This window comes from Corylus avellana, chromosome ca9, assembly GCF_901000735.1.
Source record: "Corylus avellana chromosome ca9, CavTom2PMs-1.0".
In the NCBI taxonomy this organism is placed as follows: domain Eukaryota; kingdom Viridiplantae; phylum Streptophyta; class Magnoliopsida; order Fagales; family Betulaceae; genus Corylus; species Corylus avellana.
The window spans coordinates 19,449,667-19,475,126 of NC_081549.1; the positions used below are offsets into that span (position 1 = coordinate 19,449,667).

A 25,460-nucleotide genomic window follows, 5' to 3' on the forward strand; every position below is an offset into this window, starting at 1 on the left:
TTTAAAGGGATTTTTCACTTCGTAACAAAAAACTATGCATTGTGGTTTGATGTGATTTAAATTCTGTTTTGATATTATTGTTCTTTCTTACTTGTGTTAGGGTAAAGAACCGATCTTTTGAGTTTTTTCAAAGTGAGTGAATTGCTTCAATAGTATAAAAGAATTGTTGGTTTATTAAAGCAATATTAATAACAATGATTATAAATGTATGTATATGCAAGTTATGCAACGTAGTGACCTTTTTGTTTGAGTAAAAGTCTTAAAGGCGCTCAAAAAAGGTTTTTTATATTAAATTTGTCAAACAAAAGTCTTTTTTTTTTAAAAAAAAATAATAATAAAAATTATGTAGCATGTTTTAAAATGTCTAATTTTAACTTTTGGCCATGGGGGGCCTCAATGTTTTTTTAAAAGATGCAAATTACAATAGATGAGTACTCCATCAAGATTAATGACATATAGTGATTGTTTTTCCGTTACGCTTTAAACCTTGCAATGACATATGAAAACATTATAAATTGGAGTTGATTTCATTAGAATTATTACTCTTCGCTCGCCTGAGTCTTTTAGCATCTATGGTTTGAATGTTTAACCAACTTATGACCCAAAAATAATAATCATCCCTAGCCCTAGCCCTACCTCTACCTCTCTGGAAGGTGTCATTCAATCCATTCTCAATGCAAAATCTAGCAAGATGAACACCCCGCATGAACCCCTCTTCTTACCCTCGGATTTTTTTATTTTTTATTTTATTTTTTTAATATATTTGCCCACATAGAGAAGAAAAGAACAGAAATCAACAAACAACTCTAATCTGGAAGACCCAGTTAGGATAAGAATAAAAACCAAGGGAATAGACATGAAAGAAAGCTCTCATGATCTATCAATTCACTGGAAAACAATCCATGAATTAACAAGACTACCCCAGAAAATCAGAACAATAATGACAACTTGCAGTCAAAGAAATAAAGGATTTCGACAAGGGTTTATCCTGAAAGGAGACACTTAAAAATTGAAGGTGTTTTGATATAATTAACAAACAATAATATGTTCTCCAAAAATGTGGCAAAAGCACTTACATTCATTCGTTCGTTCATTCTTCATCCTTGCTAGCACATTCGCAAAGCATAAAATATATATATTTATATATATCCAGGGAGGAGCGGAGAGAATCTGGGCTCAGTTCCGGATGCTGACTAACATAATATACTCTTTACTTACCTACCTCTCTCAGCAGCCCTGCCGTGATGAAAATTGAAGCATCCTCCTCATCCCTCAACATCATTTTACTTTTACCATGGCCATGTGACTTAAGGCTTACATGATAATCCAAATCAAACAAATATAAATATCTTTTCAATAAACCGAACCGACTGTCTACAGATTGTACTACTGCCCATGTATGCAAGTCTTATCACTCACAAATGATTCTCCTGAGAATGCCTTCTGTGCTCCCTATCTCCATAACTAACCCGACTCATCCTGTGTCCATCTTCTATTGAGTCGTGGTTGTAATCGTGCCTCTTCTTCCCCTCTAACTGCCTCTCCAGTGGACTTCCGCCTTTTCTCTTACGGCTGTTCAAAATAGGTGAAGCCTCATCTAACATCTCTCCCTCTTCTGCATTCTCCACCACTTCCAATCCCCTTGACGATTGCCCCTTTATGCTCAAGTGGTTTCCATCTCCAATTTCCTCATTATCTAAATTCTCATATTTTGACCAGCTTTGCCTTCTATCACGCTTGTTTTTCTCGTCCTCTACTGCCAATTCAACACCATCTTCTAGTTCCCTCTCAATCAGATCATCCTCGTCCATCACATCTTTCTTCCGTGTGATTTCCCCACGAGACTTCCTTCTTTTCTCAAGTGCTGCCTTAACCTTGTCCTTGTCAATCATCTTTATAGCTTCTTTGGGTGACTGCCCAATAGGGCCATCCCGAAGCTCCAAATTTCGACCAACCATGCTGCTGGACTTGCGTGAGGCACCATCATCCCTCCACTCTCCTGGTTCTGCACTCTCATTTCTCTCGGCATTCCTTTCTTGGTCTTCCCCACCAACTCGCTCTGTCCCAGACTTGAATCGACTTGGAACTTCTCTCATGATCTCCTTTTGGAGCAAATGCTCAGGATGCTGACTATCTTTAATTTCTACATCCACTTTGTGATCAGTAATAACACTACCCATCTCTGCACTCCCATTTTCATTACTTTGGTTTTGCGTTCTAGGTGGCATGCTATGATTGTCAGCAGATGAATGATCTGGCACGAGACGAGATGATATCTGCTTTGAAGCCTGTTCCTCACTCACAGCGGGAGGTTTTGATGGGGCCCGATGACTTGGCCCACTGCCAACACTTCCTTCCACCTCACTGCCCTGGGATGGGGGCACTCTGTTTTGCTCATAGAGTTCCAGCATTTGATTGCTAACTTCTGCAAGACAAAATAACCATAATGATTTAAGAAAATCTTTAGATATGTCCACCTAATAACAACACAAAAGGACAGCCCGCCATTCGAACAGGAATACCAATGGCAAATCATTTGGTGTATGGCCAGCTTGTGGCTTAGCCAACTTCTGACCTTCATCAGGCGATAGAAGCCATCCATTATCATTCTTTCCAGGCAGCCCACCATTTTCAATTGTTAGGCGCCATCAGAAGGAATGATACATAAACGACAGCTAGAATCATCAGGTTTTGGTCAATTTTTCACTATTCCAAAAGGGACAAATGCTACCGGCAAACAACAGGAAGCATTTGAGTCACAAGGCACTTAAAGGCTATCCCCTTGGGTCCAAAGAATTTCAACTACTAGATGAAGGGAAGGAAGGAGACCAACCCTCCAATTGACGTGGGGTGACATCAAATTCTTGCCACCAGACCTTCTCACCATCCGATGGAAGCTTCACTTTGAGGAACTTGGCAGCAAGGAAAATGGCACCTGCCGCAATATGATGAGGCTTAAATTGCAGGCAGAGCGATGTTCTCAGCCTGCAAGCCATTTTCCAGTGTGTGAACAAACAAGCAAGAGAAGGAAGAGAAAACATTGAACTGGAATTATTAAAACTAAGAAGAATAAACAACATTGGGTCATACCCGTCATTTACAAAATTCCATGCAACTTGAGCAAGGGCATTCTGAGCAACCTTGAATTTCTTTATCGCTTCAACAAGGGGCTTATATGGGTGGTGAACATTGAGGTCGAAACCCAAAGTGGCAAGTACAACCCTCTCCCCGAGTAAAATTAGCTCCTTTTGTTGTTCATATACTTCCTGAATGATACATGAGGATCAATGAGACAACTACAAGACCAATAATACAATACCATAAGACAGGAAAAGGGAAGGGGGGGAGCTTAAAGCAAGGAGATAGTTTACCAATGGTACAGCTGTTGGTGAGAAAAGTGAGGAAGCTGAGCAAGAATTTTATTGTTAAAGGAAGGGCAGGGCAAGAAGTTTTCTAATAAATACGTATATTCTGGCACTCTAACAATATCATCTACTGGGAACGATAATTACCAAACAAACAATCTCCTTACATGTGTACAGAAAAAAAGTACAGACTCGTGCTCTACATGGCTACCTATATTTACTCTTCAGTGAAAAAGCAATTCAAAACCAGATTAGAAGGATGGATGTTTCTGTCATCAGGAGAACAAGAATATCGGGGACAGAAATTCTATTTATGTCAGAGAGATGAGGAGTAGCAGGAACATGAGAAGTACTGGCAGTACAACCCAACTAGGGAAACATCAACCTGAAGAACCATACAAAAAAACTGGGTAAGGACCATCAGTAAGTGGACACCTTCTGTTTAATCCTCTGGGCTGCAGCGGGATCTTTTTTGTGGATTATCTCGTAAGAGACCAGAATAACATCCTTCAATGGACGAGGAGTTTCTTCAACCTTCCCGGCCAAGAACATGCACACAGTTGCGATGGTCTGCAAAGCAAATTAATGAAGTTAGGTAAACAAAAAAAAAAAAAAAAAAACTGATGGACAATTTTCTTAATTCAGCCACCCACTTTAAAAATTACTCTATCAGAAAATCCAAAAAGAGGCAAAGAGCCAAGTAAGAAAATGTTTACCGGTACATCATTACCATCATATAGACTGAGCAAGTACAACAGGGGGATTAAGAAAGAAAATCGTTTCCATAATTAAGTTATTCGTATTTATATTTATATTTAAAATAAAATAAAATAAAAAAACAAAGAAACTTTCAAAAACTGATTGGTATTAGTTTAGATGTGAAGCATTGCAAATAACATAATTTAATAATTGTACATTTTGAATAAAAGAATCAGTTCTTTGAACTCTAAAAAGTGTTAGCTGCCATTAATCTTTGTAACCCACCCGTTTTGGAAGTTCACTAACAGCATAAAATGAGGGGAAATAAAAAAGAGAAAAAAACATAACAATTATTTTATATCAGGAAGTAATACTTAGGAAATATAAGAATAACTGGTAAAAGGAAAACCAAGGATCCAACCAGAATGGCACAGCAACATTGGCACTACATGTTTAAAGAAGCAGGAGATAAACAACCACAAGTCAGAATCTAATCAAGACAACTATTTTCCATGCCCTGTAAGCGTGCTTTTACTTTCAAGACACTGCTTTAAGGTAGAGTGCTCAGCAATTTGCAAAGGAAGACATAAACCACTCAAAATAATGGGCGTTTATTACACGATTCTACTGGTCCGACCTAAGGTTGTCAGAATCAAGGTTCAAGAAAGGATCAATTAAGGGTCATCAGAGTCAAACCATAAAAATTAGAGTCAAACCATAAAAATTCAGGACTTATGTGCACAACTTACCACAACTGATTAATATTAGTTTTACATGAAAAACAATACAGATCATACAATTGTTAAACACAATTTAATCGTAGTAAATCTTATTAAGAATTTTGCATCTTTGAACTTTAAAATGTTCGCTTCCATTAAGGTACCCATCCATTTGGAACTTCACCAAAAAAAATATTCAAATAACAGTCTTTAACAGTAGAAAATGAGGCAAAAAAATAAAAATGAAAAAACAAAACTTCTAATTTAGACCGCCAAGTACTACTGAGATAAAATGAAAGACAAACTGACAAGAGTGACTTCACACAATAAGGAAACTCTAAAAACCCATTCAACCATTGCACTTTTCCCATCTAAAATCTCACTTTTCTACCATGCAAAATTAGCATATTTCGTTGTGTGGAATAAGTAGCATTGACACCACACCTAACTCATTATTGGATGAAAAGCTGTCACAAAGCCCAATGTGCATATGTCAAGTTTTTACCCAAATGTCCCTGCCCTCCATTGGAAATACGGAAAAAGAAAATGGTTTAAACGTTGGAAACATTTGGAATGTGTGAGCATGTGTCAAAAAGAAATGCTGGAGAAGCTTTGATATCCAAAATGTACATAAAACCTTAATAGCATCAATTCCACTTGGCCTAGAAAACATTCAAATTCTCAAAAGGAACTTCTCTCTAAATTGCTTTCCAATTTACTACTACACCAAATAACACGACAGGCCATTTACACTCACGTGATCCATCACTCATGCAAGAAGCAAGTTAAACAGAGACTAATGTACAACAAATTAAAAGTTCATATGGATTAATTCCAAGGGTAATATATATTCCAGAGAGTAAAACAACCTACCCTTCTGTCATTCTTTGCATGTGATTGCCGAAGGAAAAACCGATGACAAAATATTATTGCCGTGGCTATGGTTACCTGGGGCCTGCATTGAGAACAAGTCCAGTGAACATTCTGGCCATATCTAGGGAACAAAGTATCATCAATTTTTTTTAATAGTTAAAGAATATACCAGCAGATCTACTGTATACACATATACTAAAAATGCAGAAACTTATGATTTTGGGTAAGTCTGTGCATGTCATCCATGTAACAAACAGTGGAAGAGCCAAGATTTTCTTCTTGTAGGGCCCAACAAATGAAATATATATATATATATATATATTTTATATAAGTAATCAAAATATCATTAAAAACGTAAGGCGTCCCTAGGTAAACATAAAGTATAAAAGAGAAAACACTAGCTAGTAGGAGTAAAAAAGAAACCAAAAAAATCATGGTAACGAGAAGAAGAAAAAAAAAAAAAAAAAAAAAAAACCCTGCTGTCCAAAGATACAAAGTACACGTGGCAGTATTATTTCAGTATTGCCATATTTGATGAGAATCAACAAGCACCATTAAAGGATCCATTGCATGTTCCAGTTGGGCCTATTACTAGAGCAAGGCATAATAAATTTTAGCTTTCTTGAGTCAGTAGTCCAATATTGTTTGTTGGGTCTCAAAAGCACGTCGATTAAGGTTCGCATCAATATTGCTATCAGTTATATAGAAGAATAATTTTAAACATCTTCACCTATATATGCCAAAAGCAAAACGGGAAACTATTAATCATATAGAAAGAACAGTCACATCATTCCCCCCACCACAACCTAAAACCACATTGCTTTGTGTATTTGTTGCATGGAAGTTTTGATTTCTCCTATTTGGCAAATAGAGGCCAAAGAAGAGGCTGTTTGATGATACAAATGGCAACCCTATCAGGATTCAGCTGCCAATAGCTTGAAAAACAAAATGACAGTTTAATACTAGTGACAACATAGCATAATTTGATTACTTAAGATACCATGTACTCTCACATGTGCAGATTTTGTTGATTACCTTAACCTGTTAACCCATTACTCAATCATAGATGGGTGTATGCTTCACAAGGAAGACCCCTTGTTCTAAAGCAAACAGCAGGGGCCTCTATCCATGTTTTACAGGCTGACCACAACAAATGCAAGTACTTTCGAACATATTAAATTATGACCAACAAGAATATCACATCCTTTGAAACTTTCTACGATCTCCAGGAGTTCATACTTAATTCATCCCCTTTCACTCCACAAAAAATCCCCCAATTTCCTTCCAACTAAAATCCTGATAGAAGGAAAGAAAAACAGACATAATTTTATATAAAAGAATATGAGAAAAATGTATTTAACAAAAATCAATTTCCTTTTGATTGAAGACTCCCTTTTTCAGTCATATTTAACTTGCATGTCACCTAGACTGACATCCATGAAATATAAGGCACAAACCATATTGCTAACTAATTGTTTTAACCGCTTTTGACACCTATTATTTGGATGGTTACACTTATCAGAAAAGCTTCATTACTGATTTGACGTTTCTATTGTAACCTATTCCTCATACTAAGCATTCATTTGGTAGACCGAAATACCTTATACTTACTTTCTTCTTAGCAGTTCTATAACCTTGTCAAATAACTGGACCTCTATAACAAGGGAAATTGGTTTTTGAAAGAAGAGTCATGTAGGTGTCTAGTCTGTGTTGGACGATTTCCATTGATCATAAAGAAAGCGGCATATCATAGGGGTAGATTAGTGTTACATTTGTAAGAAGAGTGGGGAAACCATTGATCATCTTTTGCTCCATTGCGAGATAGTGCCTTATAGAACTCTATTTTTGGTCTTTTGGGATAGAGTAGGTCATGCATCGACAAATGGTAGATATTTTTACTTGTTGGAGATGGCAGTTTGGTAGGCATTGCAGGATAGCAGCGTGGAAAATTAATATGTTTTGCTTCATGTGGTGCGTTGGGAGAGAACAAAATTAACAAAGTTTTAAAGACTGTAAGAGGACGGTAGTTGGATTAAAGATCTTTTTCTTCACAACACTTTAGCACTAGACGGCTGCCTATAATTGTTTTCATATTTCTAGTTTTCGTGATTTTCTTGATCTTTTATATTTTTCTAGCTAGGTGTCTCTCTTGTATACTTCATGTGTACTTGGGTTGCACTCTTTTGCGTTTTAATGAAATTCGATTACTTTAAAAAAACAGTTTGTGTTAAACGAATTCCAACCTAGATAAGAACACGAAGCCTTTTCAAATAGATAGTAGCAAAAACATCAATATCTCAAACAAGATTGCACTTTTAGATGAATCACAACTATTTTGTCTATAGAGATGCCACTTACTTGAACACCTCTTATATTGTTAACATCCAAGAATTTGGACAACATCCAAAAGGACCTATATTATGATTGTCCATCACAAGAACATCCTTTTTTGTTGCTTGGTTTGCTAGAGCTACATCTATCTTCATTCTTCACATTGCCACCAGCAATTTTTCTCCACAAGTTTCTCCAATCCATTGGCCTCACATAATATTCACAATGCTTTGATTTTAGAGGGGAAAAAAACACCATTATCATAAAATAATAATAATAATAATAATACTCACCAAGAAAGCTGCTAATGATTTTAAAAACTTTATTTCATCATCAAGGTAACAAAGTTGATACAAATAATCTAAACTACAATTTTGACCAAGCACTTTCAATTCTACAGACTCAAAGATCTAATATTGGTCTGCCATATAACATCATAAAAATTAACATAGATATAGATGCAATAATCTTCCACCATAAAGAAGCTTCATGTATTGAGTAGGCAATTTCTGTCATCAACAAATTTAATGCAACAAAGCCATCAAATAAAGAACTCTTTCTCTTTCTCACTATTGAACTAGAAACTCAAATCAACATCAGCTTTAACTGTGCAGAAATTAAACTTGCAAAGATTTATTTGATGAAACAAAATTGATGGAAGAAATAATCAGAAGTGTTGCATATAATAAGTTAGTTAGATATTTTACTTATCAAAAAAAATTAATTTAGTTAGATATTTTGCAAGAATTATAAAAAATGGACAAGTATGGACTTACACTTTTAACCTCATGCCCAAATCCTGTAAGAATGTGCAGTATGACTTGCGTAAATATGTTTCTTTCTTCAGGTCAATCGCATCTCTTCTTGATGGAGAATTTTCTTCAATTTCCTTTCTGGACATATACCAGCGACCCACTTCCTCTTGCCTGTCTTGGGAATTTCTTGAAGACCCACCATCAGAAGTTACATGATGTGATGATTCCCCAGATAAAAGTCCAGCCATGTCAGTCTTCAAAAAGTACAGGACAATGGACAAAGATATGGCTACTCTAGCGAAAACAGGTCCTTCTCCTGTTCATGGACCAAAAAGATTAGTCAGAAATTAAACCCCACCTGAATATGATGTGTACAAGTATTTTTTATGCATAATATGATGTACTAGAATTATCACATACGTACAAATAGAAGTTCAGAAACACCATGAATTTGTTGAATACTAGAACTAAGTTACAATTAAATAATCAACAACAAATGCTAAACAGAAAAAGTCATACAAACAAATCGAAAATCCTGCTGACAGTAAACATCAACATGAAAAACATTGTAAAATGATTTTTAAAAGGATGGCACAAAGCTAACACAATTAGAACTGATTAATCATAAAACCAGATCATCTTTTCTGTTTAGTCATGATCACTCCATATTTGACTCAATAAGACAATCAATAAAAGTATTCAACTGCAAAGTAGACAAATTTTTTTTTCTATTATAATTCTCACTAGTAGAGCTACATATATCTACACTCTTCACATTGCGACCGGCAATTTTTCTTCACAAGTTTCTCCAATCCATTGGCCTCGCATAATATTCACAATGCTCTGATTTTAGAGAGAGAGAAAAACGCCACTATCATAAAATAAAAAATAATAATAATAATAATAATAATAATAATTCTCACCAAGAAAGCTGCTAATGATTTTAAAAACTTTATTTCATCAGTACAGTGACGAAGTTAATACAAATGTTGACCATAAAGAAGCTTCATGTATTGAGTAGGCAATTTCTGTCATCCACAAATTTAATGCAACAATGCCATCAAGTAAAAAACTCTTTTTCTTTCTCACTATTTAACTAGAAACTCAAATCAATATCAGATTTTAACCGTACAGAAATTAAACTAGCAAGGATTTTTCGATAACTTACTACTTAATAAATAAATTTTTTGAGTAATTCAAATTCATTAAAAGGGCAAAGGGATGCAACCTAGCAGACAGGAAGTATACAAGAGAACCCCTAAAGTATAGAAAAATAATAACAAAACACTAAAAACTTAGAAAAAATAGAAACAAGCAATCTAATAAACACAAAGGGGCTTTAGACAGTATTTTGATTTTGTGGGACATAATGGTGGTGGTGATGTTGCCAGGTGGAGAAAATAGGTAAGTGTGTGGGGAAATGCGCCTTGGTTGCCACCTATAAAAATGTTGAAGATCATTCCATTGGGGCTTTTGCAGGTGTCTATAGCCCTAATTCTGATAGGGATAGAACGCTTCTTTGGGATGAGTTGGCTGGTATACTCGGTTGGTCTAACTTGCCTTGGTGTGTTGGGGGTGATTTTAATGTTACCGGTTTCCCCAATGAAAGGCCGGGAGAGGCTCGCTTATGCCCTACTATGATGGAGTTCTCGGACTTCATTTTTAATCAAGGCCTGATGGACTTACCTCTTGTTGGCGATACTTTTATTTGGTCGAATAATCAGTCTCCCACATGATTCAGAATTGATAGATTCCTTATCTCTCCGGCGTGGGAAACCCGAATTCTTGGTGCATCCCCAGAGGAAGCTGTCCAGACTTTGTTTGGATCATTTCCCTACCTTCCTTTATTGTGGTGACGCTCTAAGGAGGAGCAGGTCTTTCAAATTTGAAAACATGTGCCTAAAGTTGGAAGGTTTTGTGGATAAGGTGAAAAAGTGGTGGGTCTCTTATAATTTCCAAGGCTTGTCGAGCTTCATTTTAGCTAGCAAGCTCAAGGCTTTGAAGATTGATTAAAAGAGCTGGAATGAGGAGATGTTTGGCAATGTAGAAAGGAAGAAGAAGATCCTTCTAGAAGAGTTACATGTTTTTAATGTCCTTGAAGAAAAAGAAAGGGCCTTAGACATTGAGAAGAAATTGACATAGGCAAAAGTTGTTAGCGAGTTAGAAAGATCGATTCTCATGGAGGACGTGAGTTAGAGGCAGAAACCTAGGGTGTTGTGGATAAGGGAGGGTCGGGTGGAGGCATTTACAAAATTATTACCAAGGTTCTAGCAAAATGCATTCATAAGAGGTATTCAAATCCTAGATCCTATTCTTATTGCCAATGAAATGCCTTGATAGTAGATTAAGATTTGGTAAGCCAGGTGTTATATTCAAAATCGATCTAGAAAAGGCTTATGATCATGATAATTGGGACTTTCTATTGAATATGCTAAGGAGGTGTGGCTTTGGGGGAAAATGGTACCCTAGGATACTTCATTGCGTTTCTTCAATGCATTTCTCAGTCTTCGTAAACGGCACTCCATCAGGTTTTTTTAGCAGCTCCGGTGGCTTGAGACAAGGGGACACTTTGGCCCCTCTATTGTTTGTCCTTGTGATGGAGGCGTTGGGTAGCTGATTTCTGCTGTAGTGAGTGGGGGAACTATTGTCTGGTTTCTTTGTGGGTAATGTTGGTGGGTTTGATTTCTCTCATCTCTTGTTTGCTAATGATACTAGGGTTTTCTGAGGTGCTAAGCCAAATCATCTCCATCATTTTTGTTGCTTCTTCCTATGCTTTGAAGCTGCTTTGGGCTTGAATATTAATTTGGCTAAGTTAGAACTGGTTCCTATGGGAAATGTTGAGCATGTGGAAAGGTTGGCTGGTATTATAGGTTGTGGGATTTTCTCTTTGCGCACGAAGTCTTTCGGCCTTCCGTTAGGAGCCTCTTATAAGATCAAGCATATTTGGGATGGTGTTATTGAGGGGGATAGAGCATCAGTTGGCTAGTTGGAAAACAATGTACTTGTCCAAGGGTGGTAGGGTTACCCTTATTAAGAGCCTATGCATTTCATGTCTCTCTTTCTTATCCCAACAAGTGTTGCCAACCGTATTAAGAAGCTCTAGCGTGATTTCTTATGAGGTGGGCTAGGTAAAGAGTTCAAATATCACCAAGTTAGCTGATCCAAAGTTTGTTCCCTACTCTCTGCGGGAGGGTTGAGAATTCGGAACTAGCTAGTGTTCAATCATGCTCTCTTAGGTACATGGCTTTGGCGCTAGGTGCATGAAAGAGAGGCATGGTGGACTCAAAGTTTGGCAATGCGTGGGGTGGATGATTTTCTATTGATCCTTCTGGAGTGTTTGGGTGGGGCTATGGAAGAACATTAGAAGGGATTGGGGGAAATTTTCCACATTGGAATGTCAAGTGGTTGAATTGGTCCTGCTAGGTGATAAGAACAGCAGGAGCAGCAGCAATAGCAATAGCAACAGCAGGAGCAGCAGCGACACCACCCACTGCCCCGACCCAGGTTCCCCCTTCTCTCCCTCTTCCTCCTCCTCCTCACTTATTTATTTTCATTATATTCCTCTTTCTTCTTCTTCTTCTCTCTTTTTACGAGATTAAAGATCCCCTTCCCTTACCAATCGCCTCTCCCCAATCTTGATTTTCCAAAAGCTGCTGCTATTTAGGTTCAGAAACAAGGGGGGATTTTTACGCCTTTTTCTTCCAATGAAGAATTGAATTCCCTTGGGAATCTGGAGGCCAGCATTACGTGAATTAGGTCTGGATGTCCTTCTTTTTCTTTTCCTTTATTTTTTATTTTTATTTTTATTTTTTGCTTCCTTTCTTTCGTTTGAGAACATGTAAAAGTGAAATTAACTTTGGATGGGGAGAGTATGTATGTAATTCCCCTTCCTTTCACATTCAACTTTCCGATTTTTAGGTTTCTGCCTACAAATAGGTAACATGATGACTTCTCTATCTAGGGTTTTCAAAAGTTTCATTTTTTTTCTTGATGTTTTGCGTATGTGTATTTGGCAACTTCTGATTTTTAAGTTTCTTTTAAAGCTTTACGCGTAGTTGAGTAATTGCAATTATTCTTTTTTCAAGGTCATATTTTGGGGAACAAATTTGGCAAATAGTTGTTTTTTATACAAATTGCTGTAAAGGCCACAACTGCTGTCCATTTGTTGTGAATGCTGAGTTCATTCGTGTTCTCCACTCAAAGCTTATATGTTTTAGCAGTCTTATATCTTTTTTTTTTTTTTACGCCCCATTGTCCTTTATAAATATGCATCCCAATTGTATGTCTAATTTAGCCTGAAACCCAAATTGCAGCATGCTTAGGGTTTCCCTCTCATAACAGCCTCAATGGGCTAGTTTGTTTTAGGGATTTATGGGAAGGGATATAGAGCGGACTTTGTGGATTTCACCAACTTTTTGGTTGCTATTGAATTCTTCTTGTTGTGAAAGACTTTGGTGGTTTAATTGGGAATGGCTTCATGGAGGATTTATGAAAAATAATTTAGAGTGGCTTGGCACTAGAGTTGGACATGATTCAAATGATTGATGTGGGAGTTCTGAGAAGCTTTTGATTTACATTCTAGGGTTATAATTGTAACTGGAGCTATACCTCTAGATTCATAATATTTCTGAAAATTCTCTCTTTCCTGGGTTTAGTTTGAAACCAGACAACCGACAAGAACATTTAGGTTATCTATGAATAGTGTGCTCAAATTGACATGCCATATATAATTTCAAAACACATTTATTTATTCTTCTTTTGTTTTGTTTTCCCATCTCAAAACACATTTATTTATTCTTTTGTTTTGTTTTGTTTTCCCATTCAACTGAGTGGTTGTGATAGGATACTATGGTCGTAATAACATTAATCCTTGTTGAAGCTATTACGCGTCCAAGACTAAATGAACTCTTGAGAGTTAATTAGTTTAGTATTTGTGCTCGTAAAGTTAAGTCTATTCCATGGTAGTCCTAAATAATAGGGTCGTGATTCTGAGAATGCCGGCGTGCTTAGCACGCCAGGCTATTTTCATTTTTTAAAAAAATAAAATTAATATTAAAAAAAATAAAATAAAATAAAAAAAATTTGCCGGCGTGCCGTTCTCTTTTACTTCACCCAAATAATAAGCTTATACCTAATTGTTTGCTTTTCGAAGGTGGTACTTATTTGAGATTGGCAAAATTTTATACTTTATGGTAAACAACTTATTGCTTAGTTGTCCATTACCATCCTCTGCAACTGTATTATTATTCATGTGTTGTGAACTTTATGTTTGATTGAGATTTTAAGCATTCTTGTAGTGCTAATTGTTATTCGTCATCAATGCTTTTCACATCATTTCACACTAAGGCCTGAATTGATTTTGGGAACTATACCCTAACATATGATGCCATATTTAGAAAGATGGACGTTATTGTGGTGGATTGATGTTGTATGTGTAAGAAAAGTGAGGAGTCTATTGAACATCTTCTTCATTGTGAGGTTGCAATTGTTTGGGATTGTATTTCTTTTTTTTTTTTTTGATAAAAAAGATATAATTTTGTTTGGGATTGTATGGGTCATTCCTCGAAGGGTGAGAGATTTGTTGGTGAGTTGGAGGGGAAAATTGAGACAATGTAATGTTTTGGAATTGTGGAGGTTGGCTCCTTTATGTTTGATGTGATGTCTTATGAGAGAAAAGAATGCAAGGAGCTCTAAAGATTGTGAGATAGTGATGTTAGAGTTAAAGAATATGATATTCCAAAGATAAGGCACCCCTAAGTACACATGAAGTATACTAGGGAAGCCCCCAGTTAGAAGGAGCAAAAAGAACAAGAAAATCTTATAATTAATCGTCAAACGAGAAACATAAGCAATGGTCCAAAGTTTTGAAGAATAAGGACTTAGTTCTAATGTCTACTCTCGGTTTTCAAAACTTTTGTCATCCATTTCCCTCTATGAACATCATAAAAAGCATCTAGGCACCATCTTTCACACAACAACATTCCACGTACTGATGATAGTCCACCAACAAGCATACAGGTCGACTATACGTTTAGGCAGAACCCAAGACAGCCCAAAACGACTGAAAAAGGCAATCCAAATGGCATAAGTCATGTCACAATAAAGAGGATGGTCCACAGACTCCCCATTCCTCTTACACATGCAGTATCAGTCCACTACAATAGCATGTCGCTCATGAGGTTATCCATAGTAAGAGGTCGTCCTCAAAGGAACCTTAGAGCCTGTTTGGATTGCGTTTGAGAAATAGAGCTTTTAAGTCAAAAAAGAGCTTTTGAGCAAAAGCTTCATTTTTAAGCTTTTACAAAAGTGCGTTTTGGCTATTTTTAGGCTTTTTGGACCCTTAAAAGCGCTTTTAATTTTTTTATCAAATGAATGTTTTTTTCTTCAAACGGACTTTTCGAGTATTAAAAGCACCTTTAGGCTCCTCAAACGCAATCCCAAACATGCCCTTAGTCTACCAAACACTCTTCCAAGGGAAGTGGCTGCCTTCACCACAAACCAAAGAATAATAGAAGGATCTAACTTTAAACAACCCTCTTTTGGTGGGGACCCGCCACAACTTATCTTCACTCCCTCATCTCACTCTAGCTAAATACAACACCCTGAAGAATGAGGCAAAAACATCTACCTCCCAATCATGACTGCTCTAGCAAAGCTCACATTCTACTAGTTGGAACCACCATAAAACTCCAAGTAAGTCGCAACAAAGGCATCCTTTGCACACACAATTCCGTATAAATCTAGAAAGGATTCCTTCAGGGCAACATCCCAACACCACTAATCATGCCAGAATCTGAACTTGGAGCCATCTTCCACCTTAAATTTGGAGTGACACGAAAATTTCCCCCAATCCCTTCTAATGTTCTTCCATAGCCCCACCCAAACACTCCAGAAGGATCAATAGAAAATCATCCACCCCACACACTACCAAACTTTGAGTCCACCATGCCTCTCTTTCATGCACCTAGCGCCAAAGCCATTTACCTAAGAGAGCACGATTGAACACTAGCTAGTTCCGAATTCTCAAGCCTCCCGCAGAGAGTAGAGAACAAACTTTGGAACAGCTAACTCAATGATATTTGAATTCTTTACCTAGCCCACCTCATAAGAAATCACGCTGGAGCTTCTTAATATGATTGGCAACACTTGTTGGATAGGAAAGAGAGACATGAAATACATAGGCTCTTAATAAGGGTAACCCTACTCATCCTTAATTATCATCTTAGCAATTGCTAACTTTATTTTCGTAGCATTGTATTTCGCAATCACCAAATTACCAACAGATCCTTCTCCCGCTGCCATTTATTCTTCCCTCTTAACCTCAAAACTTAACTTTGATTGTGACTTATCAGTTTTATCAAACCTACCGAGATATTTTTTGCAAGTATTCCTCAAATGTGTTAGCATGGATAAAGTACCTAGCCTTTTAGTGTGACAACTAAACAATTTGTTACAATAATTGCATTGTGATTTAGGATCCTCGGGATCACCCCCCTCCAGTCTAGTAAAATGTTCCCAAACCATTGATGTTTGCTTAGATTTTTTAGGTTTTGGTGGGAGAGATGAACTAGGATTTTGAGTGTCAACGCCAACACATCCAACATTATCATTATCAATGGGAGGCATAGTACTATCACAAAGGCTAGGAGAAGATGAAGCAGAACTAGAACCAATACCACTACTTGAATGACCATCCATGAGTCTACAATAAGTGGAAAAAAAAAAACAAATAAGTACTGCATTATCATCTCACTATCAATTAGATTAATATTTTGGCACTCCTATTCTAGGTTACACATTCTGTTATCACTCAACATGCACACCAAATTTCATATGAATGACATATCTTTTACTATTTAATCCATATATATATATATATATATCATCTTGAACCAGCACCTACCAAATCAGCTTTCTGTTCTCAGTTATCAACAAACTTCCAGTGGCAAAGATCTAAAATTTTCAATACCCACCATCAATCTCAATCAAACAACCACAAGCCCAAAGTGAACAAAGACTTCGAATGAATTTTAGCTTGCAATTAAGCAATAAAAACCTAGTAAAAATTTGTTGTAGGAAAGCATCAAAAATTTATAAAACACTGCAATACAAAGTATAAATTCACACTTTTTCATTTACAGTAGGATTCTTGTATGAAAAATAAAATAAGACATAAATCAAAACTAATTAAGAAAACCTAAATCAAAGTTTGTTACCTGAAGTCGATGGCTGAGATAGAGAGAGAGGTTGGTTTGAAATAATTGAAATAAACTTGTTAGAAACAAAGACGTTAAGAGGTTGATCTGAAAATTGAAATAATTAGGGTTTAGACTGAGACAGGGAGAGAACGAAAGAGAGAGCGGAAGAGAGACAGTGAAAGAGAGAGAATGAAAGAAACAAACCTTGTGATCGGAGCCCCGGTGGACGAAGAGTGAGCGGGAGCGGCGCAGAATGAGGCTGAGTGGGAGCGGCGCAGAATGAGGCTGAGCGGGAGCGGGAGCGGCGCAGAGTGACAAAGTGAGGCTAAGGGAGAGGGAGGCGTGACATGTGAGAGAACTGAGGGAGTTTGGGAGAGGGAGGCGTGACTGAGAGAATCAGAGAAACGAGACTGAGAGTCGAGGGACGGAGGGAGATGGAGCCTGAGCTGCGTGAAACGAAAGAAAAGAGGGACTGGAGGGTCGAGGCTGCGTGAGATGAGAAAAAAGAGGGAGAGCCCGTAGGGGTGAGCAAATACCCGCCCAACGCAACCAACCCGCCCATTCTTTCTAAGACAAACGCGGATCCCGGTTGGGTTTTGGGTTAGCCGCACATAACGGCTCGGATTACGGGTTATATTTTTCAAACTCCAAATATCCGACCCGCCCGACCCGCCCATATGTAGCTTAACCCTAAAAACCCAAATAAAAAAGAAGATATTGGTCAGACCATCTAGTCAACTAGCTTGTCATGCTTGGCAAAAGAAGATACTTACATTAAACACATGTCATGCTAAAAGTGCCACATCATTAACATGTCACTCAAAACTTAAAAAAATAATAATAAAAAAAAAATAGGGAAATGCTACAATGCAATATATTTCCCACAAAAGGCCCATATAATTCCTATGTGGCAATGACCACATGCCCATTTGCAATTTTTTAATTTTAAAATTAAAATCAGAATAAGAAAAAATTAATCAAAAAAATCAAAAAATAAAAAGGGGTGGTTGGCCACCCATAGGGGGTGGCCGGTCACCCCAATTTTAGCTTAGGGGCAAGGCCGGCTAGACCACTAGGCGAGTGAAGTGCTCGCTTAGGGCCCCAGGATTAATAAGGCCCAAAAAAAAATTTTAATAATTTTTTTTTTAATTTAAGGCTCATTATTAATAAGGCCCAAAATTTTTTTTTCATAAAAACATAATGCCTCTAATCATATGTAATTTAAAAAAGGCCTCAATTTAATAAGGCCCCAATATAATAAGCTCGTAAAATAAGATCAATTAACCCATAAAACCAAATATCTTTATACTTAGAAAGAGCCTATATGCTCCGAAATTATTTGATATTAAAATACCATTTTTGGTGGGTTTTGTTTGAAACAAAAGTGTATCAAAGAATCAAGTGGCCACGATATGGATTTTTTTTTTTTTTTTTGATAATTTTGTATGGGTTCTTGAAAATATTTTTGGTGGGTTTTTTTTTTTTTTTTTTGTTAATTTGTTTTTGTGTGCTTCAGTTTTGGAAAATGTGCTTAGCAGAGATTTGGTGCGGTTCTTGAATTGATTCATAAAAAAAAAAAAAAAATTGATTTTTTTATTTTTGTGTTTATTTTTGTAAGGATTAATAAAAATGAGAACTCTAAAGATGAGAACTCTAAATATAATAATAATATTAAAATAAATATTATTTAATTAATATTTAAATATTTTTTAAAAAAAAAATGTCTCATTTAAAAATTACGCCTAAGGCCCCAAAAAACATTGAGTCAACTCTGCTTATGGGTGGTTTCGCCGTTTCGGCCACCCCAAAGGGCCAATTCTTAAAAAAGTTTTAAATATTTTTTGGAACGGTTTGGGGTGGGCGAAACCACCCCTAAGCTAAAACTCCTTTTTATTTTTTGATTTTTTTTATTAATCTTTTCTTTTTCTAATTTTAATTTTAAAATTTTAAAAAAAAATCATAAAAAATTGCAAATGGGAATGTGGTCATTGCCACATAGGAATTGTATGGGCCTTTTGTGGGAAATATGTTGCATTATAGCATTTCCCAAAAAAATATGGGTGGTTGGACAGCTACCCCCATCACTTGTGAATAGAGGTGGCAACATGGCCACCTCCATGTATTATAGTCAGTGGCGGAGCCACATGTTGGCCTGTAGTGGCTATGGCCCCTACAAGCTGTTTGGAAAAAAAAAAAAAATTACTTTCTAAAGAAGGTTTTGAACTAATTGGTTAAAGGCCCCTCCATGGCTACGTCTTCTTTTACTTTCCATTTTTGTGAGAGGGATCACACACAATGCCTTCTTTTTCATTCTTTATGTGTAAGTGTTTTTTTTCTTTTTGTTTTAAAATTATTTTAGTTACTAAACATGAAAGAAAACAAATTATAGACTTGGGACCTTCATTGGCTTTACACAAATCTCAATATACAAATCTAAAAACATCATAAATTTAGACAAAGAAGCTATGATGGCACACACACGCGCACGCACATATATATAACACAAACAAACATAAATAGCGATGGTATCAATCGGTCACTCAAAATTCTGATTCAGATTGTCATGAACTTTTGAAAAGCATTCTTTGCACACATTTGAACCCTCAATACATTTTTTGGTTCAATTGGGCTGACTTTTCTTTCTCAACACATTTTTTGTTTGTTTCTAATTGTTGTCTCATGTAATGCTCAACCCTAATGAACCGAAAAATCTTACTAACCCTTCAACTAAGTTAAGCACGGCTTAGTAATTACCCGATGCACTATATCTTAGTACAAGTCTCTATTTTAAATTATCTTTATCATTTTTTAGTTTGGCCCCTACAACAATGGCTTTCTAGCTCTGCCATTGCTTTCAATTCAAGCAATCTGCAAAACAACAAGGCTTATTGCTTCATAACTTGCATATTTGCAAAATAGGGAACAAAAAAACAACTACAAACATAGGAAAAAAATAAAAATAAAGTGGGACCGCAGTGTGAAACAAAGTTGAATAAGCTTAAAGCTTGTAAACTCAAAGTATGTTTGAGATTGTGTTCAAGAAATAGAGCTTTTAAGTCAAAAACCGTTGATTGCTTAGAGGAAAAAAAAAAAAAAAAAAGGTCAAAAACCGTTTTTTAGCAAAGACTTCATTTTTAAGCTTTTGCCAAAAATGCGTTTTGACTACTTTTAGGCTTTTTGGACCCTTAAAAGCGCTGAACTTTTTAAGTATTAAACGTATACCTAAACAGGCCCCAAGAAATAGACGAAGGCTTTGGTTTGCATTTGGGAAATAAGAAAGTGAACTAGATCTAGGGTTTCTTGAGAAAGCAACGAATATATACAAGACTAAAGTTGTGTCGTTTTTGGTTGGTACAAATTGATGTCGTTTAAATAAATATATAATCTTAAAAAAAAATTTATATTTTGCTGTCGGGTTGGGTCAGAAAAACCGATATTTCAAAATCATATTTGCCTACCAGCCACCTACGGTAAATGGCAGCCAAAATGCCCAGCCTACTCAGAACCAGGTGCGGAACTAGATGAACCCCCCCAAGCCTCCATGTTTTCCCAAAATTTTTATAAAATGCCTATAGATTTTTTTTTTTTTAAAAAAAAAAAATTAGAATATGCCCCCCAATTTTTATTTTTATTTTTTAACTTTTGCTCTCCCAAAAGTATAAATGCTAGTTCCGCCCCTAATTGTAGCAAGGGTGGCCGTGTGGTCATTAATTCCTCGCGCCCATCTTTTAAAGTAGAAGGGTCAGGTGGGGCTGAGTTTGTAAATGCCATTGAAGTGAGAAAGAGAAACTTAAATTGGAAGGAATGATATGTTGTGATGGCCTTCAAGAGTTTAGTGGAAGGTAAATGTTCATGTTGGTGGTTGTAGTTGTTCCATGGTGATGAGGGCAGAGAAGAGAGTGAGAGTGTGTGTGAGCTGTTTGTAGAATTGTCTAGCTGAACATGAATAGATCCGACTGGCTGCGTAGCTATTCCTTTCACAACATAGGGTTTTTCTTTCTCCTTAGGGCAATTTGAAAAAAATGTAATACCTCAACAACCTTCTCGAGCATTTTTCCCTATATATATTTTATCTTGCTTCGACTACTTATGGCAAATAATGCAGTTGCAGACGTTGTTATGAATTGTGGAGGTGTATCATTGGGACTTAATTAAAGGCTGTGGATCTGATGAAGACCTAAACAATTAACCTATGAATGCTATATATGATCATACATTAAAAAGTGCTTAAGATGAGCCTTCCTCTTCTTGGCAACATTCCTGATACACATCACCATTCCTCCAGCCAATTCCCTCTTTTTTTTGGTTGAATCTCATTGAATTGTTGGTGTTCTTCAGTATAGTTGAGATTTTCTCACGCAGATATCCCCTTTCCTTCAATCAGCCTATTTTGTCAGCTATTCTTGTAATTGATGAATATGTGCCAATGCAAACACAGACCACACCCACACTCATAATCAATATGGAAGTTGCAATCTGAAAAATAGAGTCAAGAACTGGTTTAGCACACGCCTTCTCATAAATCAAGATGTAGAAGAATTACTCGAGAGATGTAGAATTCTTACCTGCAACTTCGTTAATCTACCTTTGAGTAAGCGGAGATAACATGCGCAGGGAAAGATAAGAGCCTGTCATGTCATGAAACATCAGATGGAGAATTTCTTCAAAGTTCCTCATATATAATTGAATTGTTTGTATATATATGAAGAGGGAACTTACAATTAACATTGCAAACAAAGATCCTATTAACGCCATAACAAAAGCTGCAGTCCAATTGACAAAAAAACTGCTTAGCAGACAAGAGAACACTTCAAAACCAATGAGCATAAGGTGCAAGAGATGCTCACCAAAGAATGGAAAAGTAAATGCCACAACCAAAGTGGAAAATACTAAAATTGTTCTGATGAGAACCACTACACTGTAAGATCTAAGCTGAGCTGAAGGCAAGAGTTCCTCTAAACACAATGCGATGGGTGCAATTGTCAAGGCATACTTTGTCAGTGGGTTGACAACCTATAAAACCCATTGATCACTTGATGATAATTATACAAAAAGAGTAATGCTATTTAGTTTACTGATATACGACTGCCAAACAATTGAAATAATGTAACAGTGAAAAGCAGTATTTGGATCAGAAACTTATAATAGTATTTCTCATACAAACTAAGAGAAGTAAATTGAGTTCCTTATCATACCATAGTCCAGATTGCGATATTGGAAGCAACAAATTCTCTGGGCATGTTTAAGCTGAACTGGGACTTGACCTTGTCACCAAACATTAGAAAGCCACATATTGCTACCCCAGTGTACATAAAAAAGCAAAAAGAAAAGCTGTGGCAGAGGAGAAAATAATGTAACTTCATAAGGTTTCTGGAAAAATCCAGCAAGAAAGGTGAATTAAGGAAACATTGTGGATAATTTCTAACCAAACTAAAACAATTTTGATCACCTGGCTATTAAAACTGATGGAAACTGAGATGGTTCTTTCATGGAAGTATAGATATTTGGAAAAACTGAATGGCCAGAGTAGCTGAAACCAAAGATACCAATTGTGACAGACAGGTTTGCGAGTTCTAAAGCTGTTCCAGTTGGATGAAATCCAACTTGGTCCACCACCCCAACCCACAATAAGCAAAGTGCCACCAGGATTGATGCAACTACTCCTCCACCTGAACAAAGAGCCTTTAAGATCAGCAGCTATATAGCAAGATGTGCATTCAAAAATGAAGATGAGATTGCAAGAAGGACAAGAAACCTGAAAGGTATGAGAGCAAACTCAGATTTCGAAGCCAAACAGTCGGAAGAACAAAAAGTGTAGCCAAGATGGAAAAAGTTTGATGAGAACCAAGACGGATTCCAGCAAAACTAAGATGGGTGTTTGGGAACAATGATGCCAGGTTATCACTCATCATAATAATGTACTCCACACAAGATGCCTACATACCAGAGGTAATCACCTTTTAGAGCATAATGAAAAAACATGTTACCAAAACATATAGGGAACCATGAATTACATTTAGGGAAGAATTTTTTCACTTACATATAGGTCTACATACAAAATTATCTGCATTGGAAAAGAACCCAAGTGTCAATTTGGCTTTCTAACAAGAGAGGTATATGCTTCTAGATGCAAACTCAATAGCAGACATGCTATATGCATATATGACAAGATTAGTTATATGCTTATTACATACAAGTATGCTTGTGAAAAACTTGGACATTTTATATTGGTATTGGACTTACAGCTATCCCTAACCGACCAGCTAAGCCAAAAGCAGCCTGCCCAATATCCGGGTAAGTTTGGAGTCCAGGAGAACTTTCCAAACACCGCTTCAATAAAAATCCAGTATAGCAAGAAAGGATACCGAAAATCAGGAGTATGATGAGGCTCAACCATCCTCCTTCTTTGATTGCATATGGAGTTGTCAAGAGTCCTATGCCGCATAGAACATTGATTCCTGCTTAAAAGGAAATCAGGATCTTGGTTTTTAGAGGAAACTACAGAGATACCACTCTGGAACCAATGAGATTAGCCTCATTTGACGAGTACATCAAGAAGAGCAGAGGAAAAAAATTACAAAAGAAAAAAGTTGTTTGAAAAGATTTGATGTGTAGATGAAGAGCCTAGAACTAGGACTGATCAATGGGAACAGCTTGTGGATATGTAGTCCATCTTAAACTTCTAAAAGAAAGTTCAAGGATTATGTTCTGTTAATCGGAATATTAAAAAAAAAAAATGGTTACTGTATTAATATTTGTTAAGAATTAGTACTTAGGGAAATAAAGAAGAGTGGCAATTAGGTACTAGAAGCTTTTAAGTCTTTGATAGACAGAAAAACTAATTTGGTTTAGACATAGTGATAAAACTAAAGAGTAAGTAATCAAGGGTTGTTTTTACCATTAATGACTGCTTGAGCAAATGAACACTGCTCCTGCGGTGGTGGCAATTCACTGATAGAAAATTTGGATGCAGGTAACTTCACAGGTTGTGTATAGGTAGGCACTTCTTCTTTGTCTAAACTTGTTCCAGAAATAAGAGGTTTACTCGGTGAAGAGCCAAGCTCAGACGATTGTGGCCTCTTATATGCTGTAGAAAAGGCGCTGCTTATTCCTGTCAAGCTATTCCCCCTTAGAAAGTTAATGAAGGGAGGAGGGGTCACACTTGTAAACATGTCCATTGACTGCCTGCACATATTCCCCGAAATACGAAGAAAAATTTAGATTACTATCCGCTTACTCTTTCTTTTATGTTTCTTTTAGGCTTAACATGATTCACCCCATATATAGCATTGTCAACCTGTTACTAAATATTTGTTTATATGGTGATGCTAATAACAAGATGGCATGCAAATGCCAATGATGGAAGCTTCAATTTTGACACGCTTGGCCTTTTAACTTGCAGGGTTGTAGCAGATCAGTGCAGGCAGAAACAGTTTTTGTTGAATAACCAAAAAGAAGAAGAATGTTCAAAGAGAACCCATATACTTGTCTATTTTATTTTTCCAGCTTCAGTTCTTTTGAAATTTTGCCTCCAAATCAAATAGATGATAAGATAGAAAATGTAGATATCGTACGTACCTGTAGCTCTGAGGCCATGAGGAGTTGCTAAGGTACATGTTTTTATCAGATGGGCTTCCTGAAGAAACTGTGTCCTCGGATTCAGTGTCGTCTTCATGCCAGCAGATCCTTTCCGCCTCGTTTTCTTCATCGTCGGTTTGGAATTCATCCCCACGGTCCGGTCCCAAATCCTCGTTCAGTTTCATATCACTCTCTCCACGTGGGATTCAAATATTACACACAAACATGATCTCATCAAACATTTCTATTTCTCTAGAGCCTGTTTTGAACTTCAAAACCAATCACCATAAACGTTAAACAGGGAAAGACTGATACGGTTGAGAGAATATTGTAAAACAAAAACAAGAAAACCAGAAACTTGTTACTGCAAAACAGAAACCAAAACAAAAGGAATGATGCTAGTTTTGCTTGGTTTGGTTTGTTTTCAACTGCCTAAAAACTGACCAAGAAACCGAGCTAATCAGAGAATGCATACATGTGTCAACACAATTTACGGTCTTTAGAGTTGATGACCAAATGCAGCCGTGCAAGGGAGAAATACGACATGATCCGAAGTTAAAGCTCTTTTGTTAGTTTTGTCTTGGTATTCTCTCTGATTTTTTATTTTTTATTTTTATTTTTTATTTAGGTTAATTGCTATTAAAGGTTCTTAGTTTTTATTTTTTGCTCGTGGCTGGTGATATTTGATGCGGACAAAGTCCATGTGTCGTCTTTTAATGCTACATGCTACACCATCATTTCATTAGATTGATCATTGATGTTATGTCCATCGGCCCTTAATTTGTTTTTCCAAACAAAAGTTGATCAAAGGGCTATTGAACTGCCACATAAACCCGACGAAATAGAGGTGAGACAAGACTGGGATATGCAGCATTACTCTTATTTTTTATGAAAACCATTTTAAATCAGAGTAATTTTATTCATCAAACTTCATCCCTAAAG

The 25,460-nt window shown here is 36.6% G+C and overlaps 2 protein-coding genes across 5 annotated transcripts; both read right to left on the reverse strand.

Annotated features, from left to right (window-relative positions):
• Positions 1-999: 999 nt before the first annotated feature.
• On the reverse strand, positions 1,000-17,336 carry LOC132191410 (cyclin-T1-4-like). Of its 4 annotated transcripts, none has more exons than XM_059606404.1 (8): positions 17,145-17,336; positions 16,959-16,971; positions 8,764-9,058; positions 5,657-5,738; positions 3,801-3,935; positions 3,091-3,266; positions 2,834-2,985; positions 1,000-2,425 (listed from the first exon to the last, which is right to left on the reverse strand). In XM_059606404.1, the coding sequence occupies exons 3-8, from the start codon at positions 8,988-8,990 to the stop codon at positions 1,416-1,418; spliced, it is 1,782 nt and encodes a 593-aa protein (XP_059462387.1). In that variant the 5' UTR covers positions 8,991-9,058; positions 16,959-16,971; positions 17,145-17,336; the 3' UTR covers positions 1,000-1,415. The 4 variants fall into 4 exon arrangements, with proteins under 4 accessions (XP_059462387.1, XP_059462389.1, XP_059462388.1 ...); XM_059606406.1 differs by having other exon boundaries at positions 16,959-16,994; positions 17,145-17,259; XM_059606405.1 differs by having other exon boundaries at positions 16,959-17,045; positions 17,145-17,259.
• Positions 17,337-21,107: 3,771 nt separating this feature from the next.
• LOC132161847 (amino acid transporter AVT1D-like) lies at positions 21,108-24,824 on the reverse strand. The gene is made up of 11 exons (XM_059572050.1): positions 24,519-24,824; positions 23,839-24,125; positions 23,184-23,398; positions 22,981-23,004; positions 22,696-22,876; positions 22,390-22,609; positions 22,136-22,271; positions 21,788-21,953; positions 21,660-21,703; positions 21,506-21,568; positions 21,108-21,416 (listed from the first exon to the last, which is right to left on the reverse strand). Exons 1-11 carry the CDS (start codon positions 24,701-24,703, stop codon positions 21,321-21,323), a joined length of 1,617 nt encoding a protein of 538 aa, XP_059428033.1. The 5' UTR covers positions 24,704-24,824; the 3' UTR covers positions 21,108-21,320.
• Between the last annotated feature and the right edge of the window lie 636 nt (positions 24,825-25,460).